The 15157-nt window shown below is 41.3% G+C and overlaps 1 protein-coding gene across 2 annotated transcripts in view; it reads right to left on the bottom strand.

Moving 5' to 3' along the window:
* LOC308384681 (RNA-binding motif, single-stranded-interacting protein 3) overlaps positions 1-15157 on the bottom strand; it is a 312357-nt gene that overhangs the window by 219699 nt on the left and 77501 nt on the right. Inside the window, exon 3 of one of the 2 annotated variants that reach the window (XM_080863247.1) lies at positions 6065-6301. The exons of the other annotated variant lie outside the window; for it this stretch is intronic. Within the exon in view, the coding sequence (XP_080719373.1) occupies positions 6065-6301 (237 nt within the window). The remainder of the gene's footprint in view (positions 1-6064; positions 6302-15157) is intronic. 2 annotated transcript variants of the gene reach the window in all.

The following is a 15157-nucleotide window of genomic DNA, read 5'->3' as shown; positions in this document are numbered from 1 at the left end:
GCCACGCAGGGCACAAACCCATAAGTGGATTGAGTTATTGACTCAAGCAGCCAATAATAAACAAAACATCAAGTGTCTCAATTTTCAAGTGCTGCCTGAAGAAATCAACATGGCAAATAAAACCATTTGTTTTTCTCTGTGTAGCCCATGCTCTATCAGCCAGCAAAATGGTCCACCAAGGACAAGGTGGGAGTGCCTAAAAACATCCCTTTAATGGCTGGAGATTCTGAGCTGTGTGACCTAGAATATGTTTGACAATCTTCTTTTAATTAGGCCTCGAAGACACGACTCATTCCAACTGCTGTCCCGAGAGCTAAATTAATTACTGAGACAAAGCCCATTCTAGCTCATGGCAAAGATGAATCATTGCAGTATTTGGGGAATGAGCAATGCGCTTCGTTCACGAGCTGATAAAAGAGGCTCGCAGTGTAAAGCTAATGCACTTCCTTACACATTGGCATCTGTTGCCTCTGCTATTAGGAAGTCCTAACTATTTTTCTCTTGGAAGGAACATTTCTTTGAAAAACATGCCATGAGGAAAAAAGCTTGGACTCCATGACAGCAGATCTGAATCCCTGCCTCACCTCCCCACTCACTCTTTTCAGCGTTACTTCACTTCCAGAGGTCTGATTACTGTGCTTCCTTTGTGGATCCACAAATAACTAATCTCAGCTCAGTTGCCTTTGTGCAGGCCCTGAGCCAGCAGTTGCACCCTCACCCTCTGCCAGAAATCAGGCCATTCATTCAGCTAAATGACAGTATCATCTGTCATCCAGTATAAATGGATGTTTGTGAGTTGCGGGTAATTAAGCTAATCACAACACAAAGAGTTGTGCCAGAGTTCAGCCCTCACAAAGACAGACAGTTGAAAAGGTGAGCTGGATGAATTTATAGCACACCTGCACCTAGTTTATACGTGAAAATGCAGAGAACCATTATTCTGCTGAAATCTCCATTGATGATGATATCGGATATCAAACACAAGGGTTCATGATCAAAGTTAAATGCTGGTCATGGTTGTTAAAAAGACACACCGGAGCAACATTTTGCAGATTCCTCTCGTTCCCTTTTTATCTTCCTTTCCGTCTATTCCACCCTTTTTGATTACCGCCTATTGTATCACAGTCTTGCAGTGTCTCCTTCTGTCTCTTCTCTGAATTTCTAGACCTTGTGAATCTGGATATGTGCCGGGAATCCCTGCTAGCCCGTTTGTATTGACTGAATCATTTGCCAGTTTGTGCTCGGCACATCTAATGAGGTAACAATCAGAGTTTACTGAGGCAACAACAGTGGATTAAATTGAAGGTTTCAAAGGGATGTCCAAGTTCTCAGATAAAGGAGTGATAACATACCCAAATGTATTCATTAGAGGGGGAAAAAATGGATCTTGTTATGTATACCTGATAAGAGCATTAGTACTGCAGGGCATAACATTTTAAAATGTGTTCCAACAGTTCTTAAAACAATTCCCAAGCTGTGGGGAGGAAAGCTGGTTTTGTCCTCTGCAGCACGTGTGTAGGTGTCTCTATCTATATGTTATGAAGAGAGATGAACTCTGCAGCAGTATATAGACGCAATGCGGGCTGACCCTTGAGTTCAGAATGCATCCCCAGTCTTTCCACATATATCTTGTCACAACACCAAAGGAGCAAAAGGCCTCAGTTTTTTTATTCCCTCCAACATATGCACTCATATCTGCATGAATTCAGTTTAACTTGGTTATAAGCACATTACATGGACACAGTCAACTCAAGTAGACCATGTTGGTAACTCAATTCCCCCCAGTTGTAAACAATTAAACAGTTAAACGGCAAATACAAGACCACAATCCCAAGAATGCCTTACATGTGAAATAATGAAACACTATCACAACCATGAATAATATCTGGACAGGATAAACTGAGGGGACAACAAAGCAATGTTGATGTGAGGCTCTTTGATCATAATATGATGTAAAGAAGAAGCATACCATCAGAAATGAAACAGCTCACAGGTCACACAGTAAAAGGCGTTTATGTAAGGATAGAAGGTGACTAAAAACACATGCTCTTTTTCTGTTTTGTGTCAATCACACACAGAAAAAATAAAAGGAAAGCTTGCTTGCTATTTAAAAATCCAAGGATGTTGAGGTTGGCAGAAAGCATTACTTAGATTAGTTTTTACATAAAACATAGGGGGGGAAAAGTGCTTGTAAGAATGGGAGTGAATGAGGCAAATTGTATAAAGCACTTTGAGTGCCCAAGCACACTATAAGCACTATGTAAGAACCAGTCCGTTTAGCATTTACTTCAATCCCAGCTTTGATGGCAATTCAGTCTGCCCAATCATCACGCAGATATGCCTGATCACCTTTGTAGCAAACCTGATCAAAATAAGGATTAGGTGTTTTCAGCTGGAACAGCTAGTGGATCGGGGTTGGGAAATAACATCGTTATTCAACAGTAATTAGCAAAACAATGTTATGAACACATTAATTCACTCACACACGTTTCTTTCAAAGCTTCTTAAAACCCTGTAAACAAGATTCAAACCATATTCCTACTGTTTAAATATCAATTTTCCATCTACAGGTTTCTAGGCTTGATTGAAATGACTGTCAGCACTGACAATACATTTTATAAAAACATTAAGAACCTCAAGTCCTTTGAGTCTCATACAGTAATGGAAGAAAAAAAAAACAAATTTAGGAGCCTAACACTATGTTTCATTGTAGAGTTTTAAGTGTTTGTTTGCAAGCAGTCCAGTAGTTGTTGAAATATTTCAACCGGAACCAAAATATTGGACAGGCTGACCAACACTATCACAGAGAGCCTTCTATAATGGCTAAGCACACCATTGTTTTTCTTGTGACATTACCAATAAGTCTGATGTGTCACATGGCCCTCTTCCTATTGAAAAAACAAAAGTTGTATCCAAGATGGCCGACGTCTAAATGGCCACCATGGTCACCACCCATCTATATACTATACTAATGTGCCACAAACAGGACTTTAATATCACCATCCATTCCCATGTTATTACGGTGTATCCATATAAATGGCCCACCCTGTATAATCAAAATCAAGTGTTTCGGTGTCCAAGTTTATTATTAAAGTCTGCTTTAAACCACTAACCATCTCAGTAATTTCCCTGTAACTCCTTATGTGTAGTGTGAGAATGTCAAACAATACAATGGCAGAGGACACACACGCACACGGCAAATCTGCAGTTTATGAAAGAACTTTGTATGCGTTAGTATTGCACAGTTGCTGGAAATAGGAGAATCCATCTATTTGACTCTCTTTTTAGTCACATCTTCTGACGTCTACGTGACTTTCTTTACTGTGTTTTGTCAGCCCGTGGTTCCCTGAGGGGTATTCACCATATTAAAAGTGGAAATGTATCTCCTTCCATTGTAATTACAAACCCACTGAAGGCAAAGCTTCTTGATCTCTGCTGGATCCTAACTTGCCTTTCTGTTTCCCCCCCTTTATTTACTCACCTCTCTTAGCCGGAAGGACAGACACACGCTAAGCTATCAGTTCTGTTTTCTTTCCTTTCTGTTGGGCATTCTTTGCATCTAATACGCCTGAAATTACAACAGCATTTGGAGGGGCAATAAAAAATTGACGGATTTACAGGGGAAACGAACTTTCAGAGGGGTATCGGTTTCAGTGTCTTCGAGATATACTGGATTTCAATTCCATATAAATATAGTATGTGTTGTCTATGAGAAGCTTAAAACACAAAGCAGACTCAAAAGCTGGAACCATTCTTTGGTTTACTGTAAGTGTCTGGATTAGCCATCTCTAGTCACTGTAAATCTTCCTTGAGGCCAAGTGTTGAGGCCAAAGCATGATAGTAGGGAAGAAATTACCTTCTGCAGGGAGAAAATGAAAACTGCCAAAAAGCAAACAAGTATCCCCACTGTCCCATGAAAACAGGGCAGTTAAAGCCAGCTAAACCTGCGATGGTTTGATCGCAGAGGGCCAAGATAAGGGCAGGAGTTTGATGATCCTGTGGTGATCAGCAACCAAGACAGGTTAGACGTGGAGTGTGAGAAGTATGGCTTAGCAACATCGTACAAAAACACATACAGAGCAATAGAGTGGAAAAGAAGAAGAATAAAAGAAAAAAGAAAAAGAAACGGTCTGTTGTGAATCTATCTTCTCAGTTTTTTAACAATAATAAAATCATGTGTGCCATTACTATGCATTTTCGGAAATTTGAAAATTTGTGGGGTTTTAAACAATGATGCAATTAAAAAAAAATCAACCCATTAGAAATTGATTGACACTTTTTTCTTCAGTCTACAAAGTGATAAACAGCCACCCAAATGATAAAAAAAAAAACCCCAACAAAACCAAAAAACATAATATTTCTATTGTTTTTAAATCCTGTCCAATCTAAAGTTAATTTCACTACCAATGCCAAAATGTTACACTTTCTGGTGACCTACTGTATGCAAAACCCAGATTTCAGTCTCCTCACTCCCACAAAGTGAATTATCACTAATATACATGCACTGTATGTGAATGCAGAACATATAGGGCTACACACAGCAGAGAATGGAGTGTGCTGATAATAACTTCCTCCCTTTAAGGGAATACGGACACTAATCCTACAGATGGCTGTTGCCTGGGTGGATATCGAGCTTTGAAACGCTTCATGAAGATCAGCACTATTTTCCACTGAGGAAAACAATGACCATGCTCAGTCAGAGGAGGACAAAAGTGGCTTTATGATAACTCTTTTTTAAATTGTTTGTTGCATAAAAAGAACTAAGACACTCATGGGTCCTGTGTGTGCAGATGTTGATGACTGTGCCTGATATCTCTGGTGGGATGTGGCAGCAGGACAAGAAAGGACCGTAATGCTCCCAAAAACTTATGACAACTGATCGAGCGGCGCCGCATCTACAATAACAGAATCAGCATTTATGTCTGTTGTGGAATGTTCTCTGTTGTTCTTCAACAGTATTGTGCAAATGCTGGAACCAAAAACAGAGCTCTTATTTGCCTCAGGTAGCAGAAGTGGTCTAATTGACAACAGCGGCAGAGATGGTGTTTGTTAGTGATGGCGACGATTTTGTACTGCAAGCAAAAGCAGGACTTCTGTATTGAAATGAAGCGTACACACACAAAGAACAGTTAGGGCTCTTGAAGAACAACCGTTTTCCACCTTTCTAAAAAGTATGAATGTGTCCTTTAGTGTGTAAGAAATAACATAAAAGGAATGCTGGATCCGGCAGCTGATGTACAGTGATGATTATCATATCTAAATCCAATCCAATTTCTTTACACGGAGGCGCTTCAGGGGAGTCTCAACATGCAGGCAAGTAGGCAGCAGGGAATTCGCGTGGTGCATATGTAAGATGAGAGAATACCAGAGTGTTGTAATGGAAAAAAGAGAAAATGAGAGAAAGATTTGGTGTGAAGCCTTGTAAAATACATTTATTACAGGAAGAAATACAGAGAGGGGGGAAAAAAAGCTGCCAAATCTTTGTTTCCAGCTCTGTGACTGTGACAGCAACATGACGATAATAAAATTCCTCAATTTGGCTTGTGCCTTAGTTCCAGTCACACCCCAAACGTTACATTAGAAAGGCAGATAGCACAAATAAAGTCAAATCAGACGGATTGCAGAACAGCAATTAATTCCAAGGATAATGACAAGGGAAGCCATCCAGAAGTGTCTCTACCTCAATTAGTCTCTCATTGCACTGCCGATGCAGAGGATGGATGAAAGAAAAACAAATTAAGTTGCAGAGAAGTGAGAAGGAGAGAGAGGGTCAAAGTAAGAGATAGAGCAGGAAGGGGAGGAAGGTTTGAGAGGAAGTGATATACTTGGGTTTGAGAAAAAGAAGGCAAAGATTAAAGCGGAAGACAAAGAAAGGAGTGGGAGGAGGAGATGGAGAAAGAATTTGCTGCGTGCGTAAGAGCTTCCCTGATGGTAACTGCAACCAATCGACTCCAAAGCGAGAGAGAGACAAGAAGAGCATTCTTGGTATTCAAAGAAATTATTGCAACACAGCAGCTAGAAATGACAGAGAGGTGCAGACACAGAGGAAATTTACTGTACTCACAGCCGTATGCGCTGGGCAGTAAGCGTAGCTAGTGTGCGTGGACTGAGGGTGGTGTTGCGCATGTTGTTGTTGGTGAGATATATAATGCTGCAGACTTGCACGGGTGAAAGAAGGCCCGCTCCAGGCCCCTTGACCACCACTGCTACCACTGGTCCAATTGGAGCCAAGACTTGGACCCATGGCTGCTGACTTACTGCCGTGGAAACCTCTCACTGCTGCACTGGGCTGGAAGGACGGCTGGATAGAAACAACAGAGAGAAAGAAAAGAAGTTTGTTTTGGATAGAGAGTGAGAGAGAAAAAAAGAAACTAAGCGAGTGCAATGATGAACATTGGCATCCAAAACATCACAATCAAAAATGCTGGCGAGCAGTGACTGCCCAACTGCTCGCTCACTGACCTGTATCAAAAGAAAAGCAGGATGTGGCGTCGATCTAAAGACTTCATGCCAAAACATCAAGATTGTTCTCTCACTTTCTTTTCACGCAACTCCCTCTTGCCCCCACCCAACACCAGATGTTGTGAAACTTCCTACTGTCACGGTCGAGATGTGTTCTTGCTGGAAAAGCGCTGATTGGTTTGATAAGATGCTTGGATTACAGGCTCGCAACAAAGCTTCCCAGTATGCCATTAAGTATTGGGTATCAACAGGGTCCAGGAAACACAGGGCTGAATCTGCTGACAGTCTGGCTTATGCAGCTCTGAGATGGGTTACCTCGGCTGTCATGGCCAGTGGAGCACAGAAGAAATACAGGACACACAGGGCACAGAGAGCACACATGCCGATCCATGGCATTTTAACAAGACCTAGGGCAAATACTGCAGGTATCTGCAAACTCTTCTAATTCAGAGTTCACTCCCTCACGTAAAACATCTAAAATATGATGCAATCTTAAGACCATCTGCCACGAATTTAATTTGCATGTGCAAATTGTGTGCAGAGCAAACCACCTTGAATGAAGCACAGCTGTACATCACTAGTGAACATTAATAGTCCCCTTTAGCCCCTGTTGGATTTTCACTGAGGTCAGAGGCCACCCCACACAGGGGTTACTGGAGCAGAGTGATGGCAGCTGTGCTTAGAAAGCTTTCCAGTTCTGTATTCTTCATCACTAAAGAACTGGAGGGGGGAAATGTAAGCCAAAGTTCAGCCTAATTCATACAATACATACAATGACAGGTTTAGGGTTCATGTTAATAAAAAACAGGAGGAATCTGTTCCCCCCCTCAAAGCAGAATAGATGCATTTATACAGCACTACATGGTGGAAAATGAGGCCCAATGGTGTCATAAAACCGTAAGCGCTGGGAAAAAACAGAAATATGCGAAGCACAATTTTGAATCACCAGGTTTCAACCCATGTAAAAATGGAAACTACAGCTGGAAAACAAAAAACAAAAAATAAATAAAGCATCCTCCCCTTTTTAACAAACATATGAAACGCACCGAGATGTTCTTTTCTCTCAGGGCTTAAATAAAAGGCTTAGTCACAGGGTCAGAATTTGAAACTGTGTGTGTGGGCAGGATATAGTGTACCAACAACAAATAAGCATTTCGAGCTGGATCTCGCTGATGGAAGTTATTGGGTGCTATAGAGACATTAACACAATGTTATACTGCTACTGTAAAAGCCAGAGGGGAAGGACGGCCCCCAGTATGGTCCATTAAGCTGCGTGGCCATAGACGCTACTTTAACACAAGCATTCGCCAGTTCATGGCGTTTAAGTGCTGCCCCAAGTCGTGCAACAACCTCCGCTGGTCTAATGAATGAGGACCATTCAGGCAATGAGGAGGCATTTAGGACTAAAGCATCTATGCAGAGATGTTCTGTTACAGACTCTTTTTCAACGAATTTTAAACATGTTTAATACATTTAAAGGCGATTTGGATGATTCCCTCTTTATATGATAGGGCAGGGCTGTGTTTTACACGAGCCCGAGATCCAAGGGTCCTGACATTCTTGACTAGAATACAGCATTGGTCCCCAGACTGAGATTCATGTCACAGATTTTCAGCGGCTTGTCAGAGAGCTACAGTCTGCCCATATTTCAGCATTTTATAAAAGTGTCTGGTTACAGGTACTTTTCCACTTTTAAGGAGGAGGCTTTTACATATTTGGCAAACAGATGTGTATATACTGTCTGCTGGCTTACACATTTCTTTGTGCTAGCTTATGCATTTCTTTGAAACTCAATTGTAATGGTTTCACTGTAAATCTAACCATCCTGAGTAAGGATAATGCAGGAAGCTGCAGTGGATCCACACAGAGACTACTCACACGAGAGTCAAGACTGGCAGGCAGCTACTCCAGCCAGCTATCATCTATAATACATTTACACTTGTCAGCCTTTGTGTGCAACTTTTAATAAGTCTCTTTCCACAAGGGTCATGTAAAAATCTATCTCAGGACTTGCATAATCAATGCTGGATCATCAAAACAAAATATATGATTAATTGATTTTTATCAGTTATTTATGAATGCTAGCTCTAATTCATATTCTTATCATGTGATTGAACAGCTTTAACCTAAATGTGAACACGGGTGGTTTTAGGGAGTAAAAAATGTTGGAGCTGCTGCATATGATTCAACCCAGTCTTTCGGCAAAATACCTAATAGCTATGAAGGTCCACAGGGCAAAACATATGACTTTTTTACAATAAAAGCTCATCCCCACACACATATTGTTTGTATAATGTGATATTACAGAAAGTTCAGAAAAAGATCAAATGAAGAGAATATTAAAATGTTAACTATGTTTGCTTTTCTTGGGACATTTTATGCTGTTTTGTCATAGTTTGTGAAAAGGTCATCTGAAATTACCTATTAATGGAGGTAACTTGGTGCTGCCCCACAGAACATCCACATATTAATGTCTCATCCAGCGTGTAGGCTTTAAATCATAATACATTAATACATGCTACAAATGGAGGGATGTGCATTATTTTTTGATGCAAGATACTGACATGGTTTAAGTGAAAAGAAAAACTAACTACTTCAGCAAGCCAGGGAATAATCAGCACCATTTATTACTGAAAATTCAAGTAATGCAAAATAATGCTTTTCTTTCAGCTGTGAACAAGTGAGTGAGTGTTGCGGATCCATTAAAACGTAGAGAAGAACCAGAGCGCAGCACCTCTCCTGAGTCCATGTTTCTCTGGTTAAGTGATTTTCCCCATTCTCTTCTCTCTTCCTGGTGATATGGGCATGGTTAGATGCATCAGGGGACAGACCTTTTTGAATTACAGAACTCTTCTCTCTCTTGTCTGTCTTTATTTAATGTGTAATACTGTTAGGTGTTATGGGAAAACCGCTATTTAACTCAGTTGGCACAAAAAGAGTAGCTTTTCTTATTAATTTCATTTTAATTTTCTATTTTTACTTTCTCAGCTCAGTTGTCATTAAATAAATTATACTCACCAGCCACTTAATTATTTTCAACAGCTCATTAACACAGTTACCCAATTAGCCTATCACATGGCAGTATTCAAGTGTATTTAGACATGTGAACACTAGTCAAGACAACCTGGCGAAATTCAAAATGAGCATCGGAATTAAGAAGAAAGGTGATTTAAGTGAATTTGAATGTGCCATGGTTATTCATGCAAGACAGGCTGATCTGACTATTTCAGAAAATGCTGATCTACTGGGATTTTTCCACACAACCATCTGCAGGGTTTACAGAGAACGAACCAAATAAGAGAAAACATCCAGTGTCCAAGCGTCAGTTCTCTAAATGAAAATGCCTCGTGATGCTAGAGGTTAGAGAAGAATGGCCAGACTGCTTTGAGCTGATAAGAAGGCAAAAATAACACACTCGTTACAACTGAGGTATGCAGAAGAGCATCTCTTCTTAGCAGAAGACCGTACCAGGAGCAACTTCTGTCATCTTAGAACACAAACCTGATGCAACACAAAGGCTGCAGTATAGTTTAGAAAAATGTTGCTAGCTCTAATGAAAATAAAATGCACAGAGTGTGTACTTAAATTGAAAAATGTACTCCAGTATAAGAAATACATAAATCTAACCTGGTTTTGGTTGTAATGGCCACTAAGTATTGGAGAAGGAAGCAGCATTTTATTTTAGCCTATTTTATAACTCGTGAACTAAAAAGAAGAAAGACGGACATTGTTTCCTCTGGAATCAACCCTCTGTGACCTACGACTATTATGAAACGTCCACTCTAAGGACGGTCATACAGAGCGACTCCTTGTATACTGGAAATATTTCCAAATCTATGTCACAACAGAAGAAAGAATAAAGGGGAAGTTGTTGAGGAAGTAATCAGTGTCCTATTACCAAGACATCACATGGCTTTTGTAGTAAAGAAAGTTTTACAAAAATATGGTGTGTACAGACTTTCTTATAAGATGAATCTAAGACCCTGAGGCAAAACACTGCTTTTTCCCCCCCTTACGAGTTTCCTTAAATTTGATCATAACCTTTAGCTCAAGGTGTAATACCAAATTTGGAGAAATAATATTGTCTCATTGCCTACTCTGCTTACTGTACACATTAAATAACACTGCGCTGTGATTATCTGTTCATCCAGAGGGCATTATGCCCCATTGCTAATGCTCGGTAATGCAGGCAGAAATGTGGATTTCCCACAACACAGTTTCAAATGTGCTGGTTTCCTGTTGTGCTTTATCTGTGCTTTATCTTGGCTCTGTGCTTGTTTTCGAAAAAGCCTGGAGTATTGCCATAAAGGCGTGTTTTTCTCATGTCACCTCCATATTGCCATTTTACAAGAGGCCCACGCAGAATGACGAATAACCACTGGCACAAAACTGCTATGTGCTTAAAAAGGGATTAAACGAGCAAAAAATTGCGTCTCCAAAACATGACAAACGGCTACACATCCAAGTGCCAAAGCATTTTTTGAAATTGGAAAATGAATTAAGAATGAGAGGCTCTGTGACAATGAAAGTCACCCCAGATGGCATCAGTTAGGGGACTTTGTTTTCAAGAGGTCCTCCACGCATGCTTGCTCTGTTTGGCCAGCTATGAAAGAGATGCAGCTTTCCTTTGGCATCTCTGATGACTGACTTCCTGGAAGCTGTGTTGCGTGAAATGGCCTCTTCTGTACAAGTCCATCTCCTTTGCCAGTCCTCATCCCTTAACACAAGTCAGCTTCCTGCTGCCAAACATGCAGGTTTTGAGTGTCACTCCTGGTAAAATGCAGGAGACAGAGATACGACAGGCTCTCTGGGTCACCCGTAGTTCCGCCTAGTAAGATCAAAAATGGAAGCCCTGTTCACTCGCTATCATTCTTTCTCCAGTACTCGCGGACCGAGTTCAATCGTAACCAAGGCAACGCGGTGGCAGGGCATGTGTAGATTTTGGCACGTGGGACACGTCTGACAGGTTTCAGGCTGCTCTCAGTTGAAAAGCAAGTGAGAAGTTACCCCTGTGGCCTCCACAATCACTTGAACTGGGGCAAAAAGGACTGGCAAGAACAAAACTCTGTCTCTGCTTCTCTCTCTCTTTCCGCTTATTCTATCAACGCTTTAAGAAAACACTTCTGATGAAAGTCTGGAGGGCCACGCGGTAGGTGGTAACCAAGGCAACAGGGTCAGAGTGTGACATTATACTTGTGATGGCTGACAGCCACTTATACAAGCATTACAACCTTTGGAGTGTGGTGTATACTGTGAACATTTCTGCACTGACCTCACCGCGGCTGCAAAATCTTTATTGACTGGAGTCCCCAAACAAACTGCTGTGACCCTACCTGTTAAGAGACTTTGCTCTAATCTCAGGAGATGAACTGGATTCACAGCGTACACTTCCTGCTGCAATATTATTTCAAGCTATTGGGTGGTTTGACACCAGGTTTGTGTATTCAAGCTCAAAGTGGACTCCTAACCTGTTTTCATACCAAATATAGTCTTTTGCTTTGGCTGAAAGAAGGGAATAGAGGTGCAAAGGGGGTCACAGAGACAGACAAAAAAAACAACAAAAAAAGAGGATAGATGCCAGAAGCAAAGATATTTATTGAATGAGTCTTTATTTACCGAAGAATCTTTGATGAACAATAATATGACCTTTCTGCGCTTGTAGCTCAAAGCAAACCTCACAACATTCTGTGTCTGTTCCACGTCTCACCAAATATTTTCCTTGGCCTCTCACATGTTTTTGCTCTGATGAACTTAAAGGCAGCTGCCGCTGTGAAGCGGATGTAGAGCCCTAAATTTGCATCTTGACCTCCTATGGGAAGCAAATGGGAGTTGATCATGCCAAGTTACATTACTGTTAGCCTAAACTGAAGAATTCTGATTTTGATAAAACCTTCACCATGAAAACTGATACCCAAAGTACACAGTACTCCTTTTCCTGCCGCCTTCCCTTGAACTCCCACTATTCTGGGACCAGCTACAAGAAGCGTTCACCTCCTCCACGGAGAGGCTAGATAAACATTTACACAGGGGTACTTCAGGGAGGGTAGAAAACCTAATACAGGGCTAGGGAAGGATGGATTCGACAGTTCATCACATTAGCCAATTCGTCAGTTTGATTCAGATTTTCAATCAATAATCAATGAAGGCGTTTGCTGCTCTTTTTCAGCAATTTTTCTGCTTCACGCTGTTGTAGACTGAAGCAGAGTAGCAATCTATGTGGAGATTTTCACGTACTTGTAAGTAACCTCATTCATCTTCAAATAATTTTAATCATAACTGGGTTTGCATCTAAACCAGTTTCTCTTACATTTCAGTGAATCCAAGAATACTCACCATCAGGACTGATTGTGTGGTGAACTGCCAGAAAAAAAATCTTTAGCATTAGCCGTTTCACCAAGTGCTCCAAAAATGATATACATGTGTGTTAAATCAACAAAAGGGTACAAAGAATTTATTATATATTGCATAGGACAACAAAGTATGTGTGGGGTAGAAGGATAGATGGATGTCGTACCATGGGAAACCATTTCATTTTGCATTATCAACGTAAGTTACATTTTTGAAATAATGATCTCTCCCTAATTTTGTTCTTTGTGTATAAAGCCAACAATTATTTACACATCACAAAACTGATTTATTAACACCTACCAAAATTCTCCCCTGGGGTGTCAGATTAGGGAAATGCTGTTCCCAAGGGCTGCTACCAGTGACAAATTTATTAGTATTTGTCTGCTGTGCTCTCTTTTCCTATTATTCTTTGGGGTTAAACCGTTACAGGAGTTACTGAGAGCATAAAAAATAAATAGACAACAGGCATAACAACATTTATGGAAATTGTCATTGCTACAATACCCACGATTCCATGCATATCGCCATAAATCTGTTTAAGTAAATAAGTATGTCTGTTTTTTGTTTTCAAATGATGACATGGGATCTACTTGAAACTTGGTGGAGTTTGGGTGCATTGCAGTCCTTACTTTAAATCAATTTGGACGAAGGGTGGTCTCATTATTGGGATCAGGTTGAAGCCATGCAAAACCTGCACTCCTCTTTTTTGCAAGTCATCATTATCAAAGGCAAAAACGTAACTTCTCATGGTGATTTAACATCTCATATGCATGCTTTGATCTCACAGGTATGTCACTCTACTCTGTGGAGTCATAACGATGATATTAAATCAGATTAATATACATATATATATATACATATACATATATATATATATATATAGATATATATATATATATATATAGATATATATATATATATATATATATAGATATATATATATATATATATATATAGATATATATATATATATATATATATAGATATATATATATAGATATAGCAGCTGGATAGTGTAGTGGTTAAACTACACGCCTTTGGAACAGAGGATCGCAAGTTCGATTCCTGCCTGGGGCGTCTGTATCCAGTAAGGGTCCTAAGGCTAGACCCCCTATGCTAAGCAAGCCTACCGCAGACATGAGCGAGACAGATAAATATGAAGGCATGCCGGCTCGGACGTCGCCCGGATCAACAAGGTCCGCGTCAGGTGTTGAGGAACCAGGGCACCCTGACGAAAAGTGGGCTACTGGAACAAGAAGGCATCGGTGGGCAAGGGACGAAAACAGGGCGTTGTTGGAATGCTACTACGCAAGTAACCCCGGCGGAAGGGGCTACATGAATAGGATGAGGGACCTATGGATTCTTCGATACCCAACATCAACAATGACGGCGAAACAACTAGTAGCTCAGTGTTCCAACATTCGAAAGAAGGGACTGCTCTCACAGCTAGAGATTGACGAGGTACAACACAAATGCTACGGCAAGGAGGAGTCAGGACGCCAGGTCAGGGGGGAGATATCATCACCCCCACCCGAGATTGGGTACATAGCCCTAAGTGCGATAGGAGAAGGATCGTTGAGTGCGAGAGGAACTGACCTGAAAAATAGGATCATGGCCAAGCTTGAAACCTGGATCCCCCGTAGCCGGTTACCAAGATTACGTGAAGTACCCTCAGAAGGTCTGCTAGATGATGTTAATGCAGCACTACGGGCAATACCTACAACCACAATTACCGACACTAACAAGCTGATCTACAATACGGCAGCAGTGATCAGTGAGATGCTTGGTTACAAGTTGAACAGCCACAAGGGGCAGTACCCTCCATGGAGAAGGAGGCTAGAGGGCAAGATCAAAGTAGCACGGAGGGAGGTTAGCCAACTAACAGAGTTGCAGAAAGGTGCGACAAATACAGCAAGCTGTCCATACCTGAGGCCTTGGAAACTGCCAAGCAAAGACTCACAGCCTTGGCCAGCCGCTTGAGGAGGTACACCAGAGAGATAGAAGGCAGGAGAATAAACCAGCTGTTCTCCACAGAACCAGCAAAGGTGTACTCTCAGTGGCAAGGGAACAATAAGAGAACAGCACCACCAAGGCTGGAGACGGAGCAATACTGGAAGAGCATATGGGAGAAGGATGCAACCCATAACGGCAATGCTCAGTGGCTAGTGGATCTGAGGGCAGACCACAGCGACCTCCCTGAACAGGGTCCAGTAACCATCACAGTGGCAGATATCCAAGAAAGGGTCTCCAGTATGAAGAGTTGGACAGCACCAGGGCCCGACATGGTTCACGCCTACTGGCTGAAGAAGCTGACTGCACTCCACGAGCGTCTGGCAGCACAAATGAA

This window comes from Rhamphochromis sp. 'chilingali' (assembly GCF_963969265.1).
Source record: "Rhamphochromis sp. 'chilingali' genome assembly, chromosome: 17".
Taxonomy (NCBI): domain Eukaryota; kingdom Metazoa; phylum Chordata; class Actinopteri; order Cichliformes; family Cichlidae; genus Rhamphochromis; species Rhamphochromis sp. 'chilingali'.
Note: the sequence above shows the minus strand (reverse complement) of the source record. Positions and strands in the feature narration are given on the sequence as shown.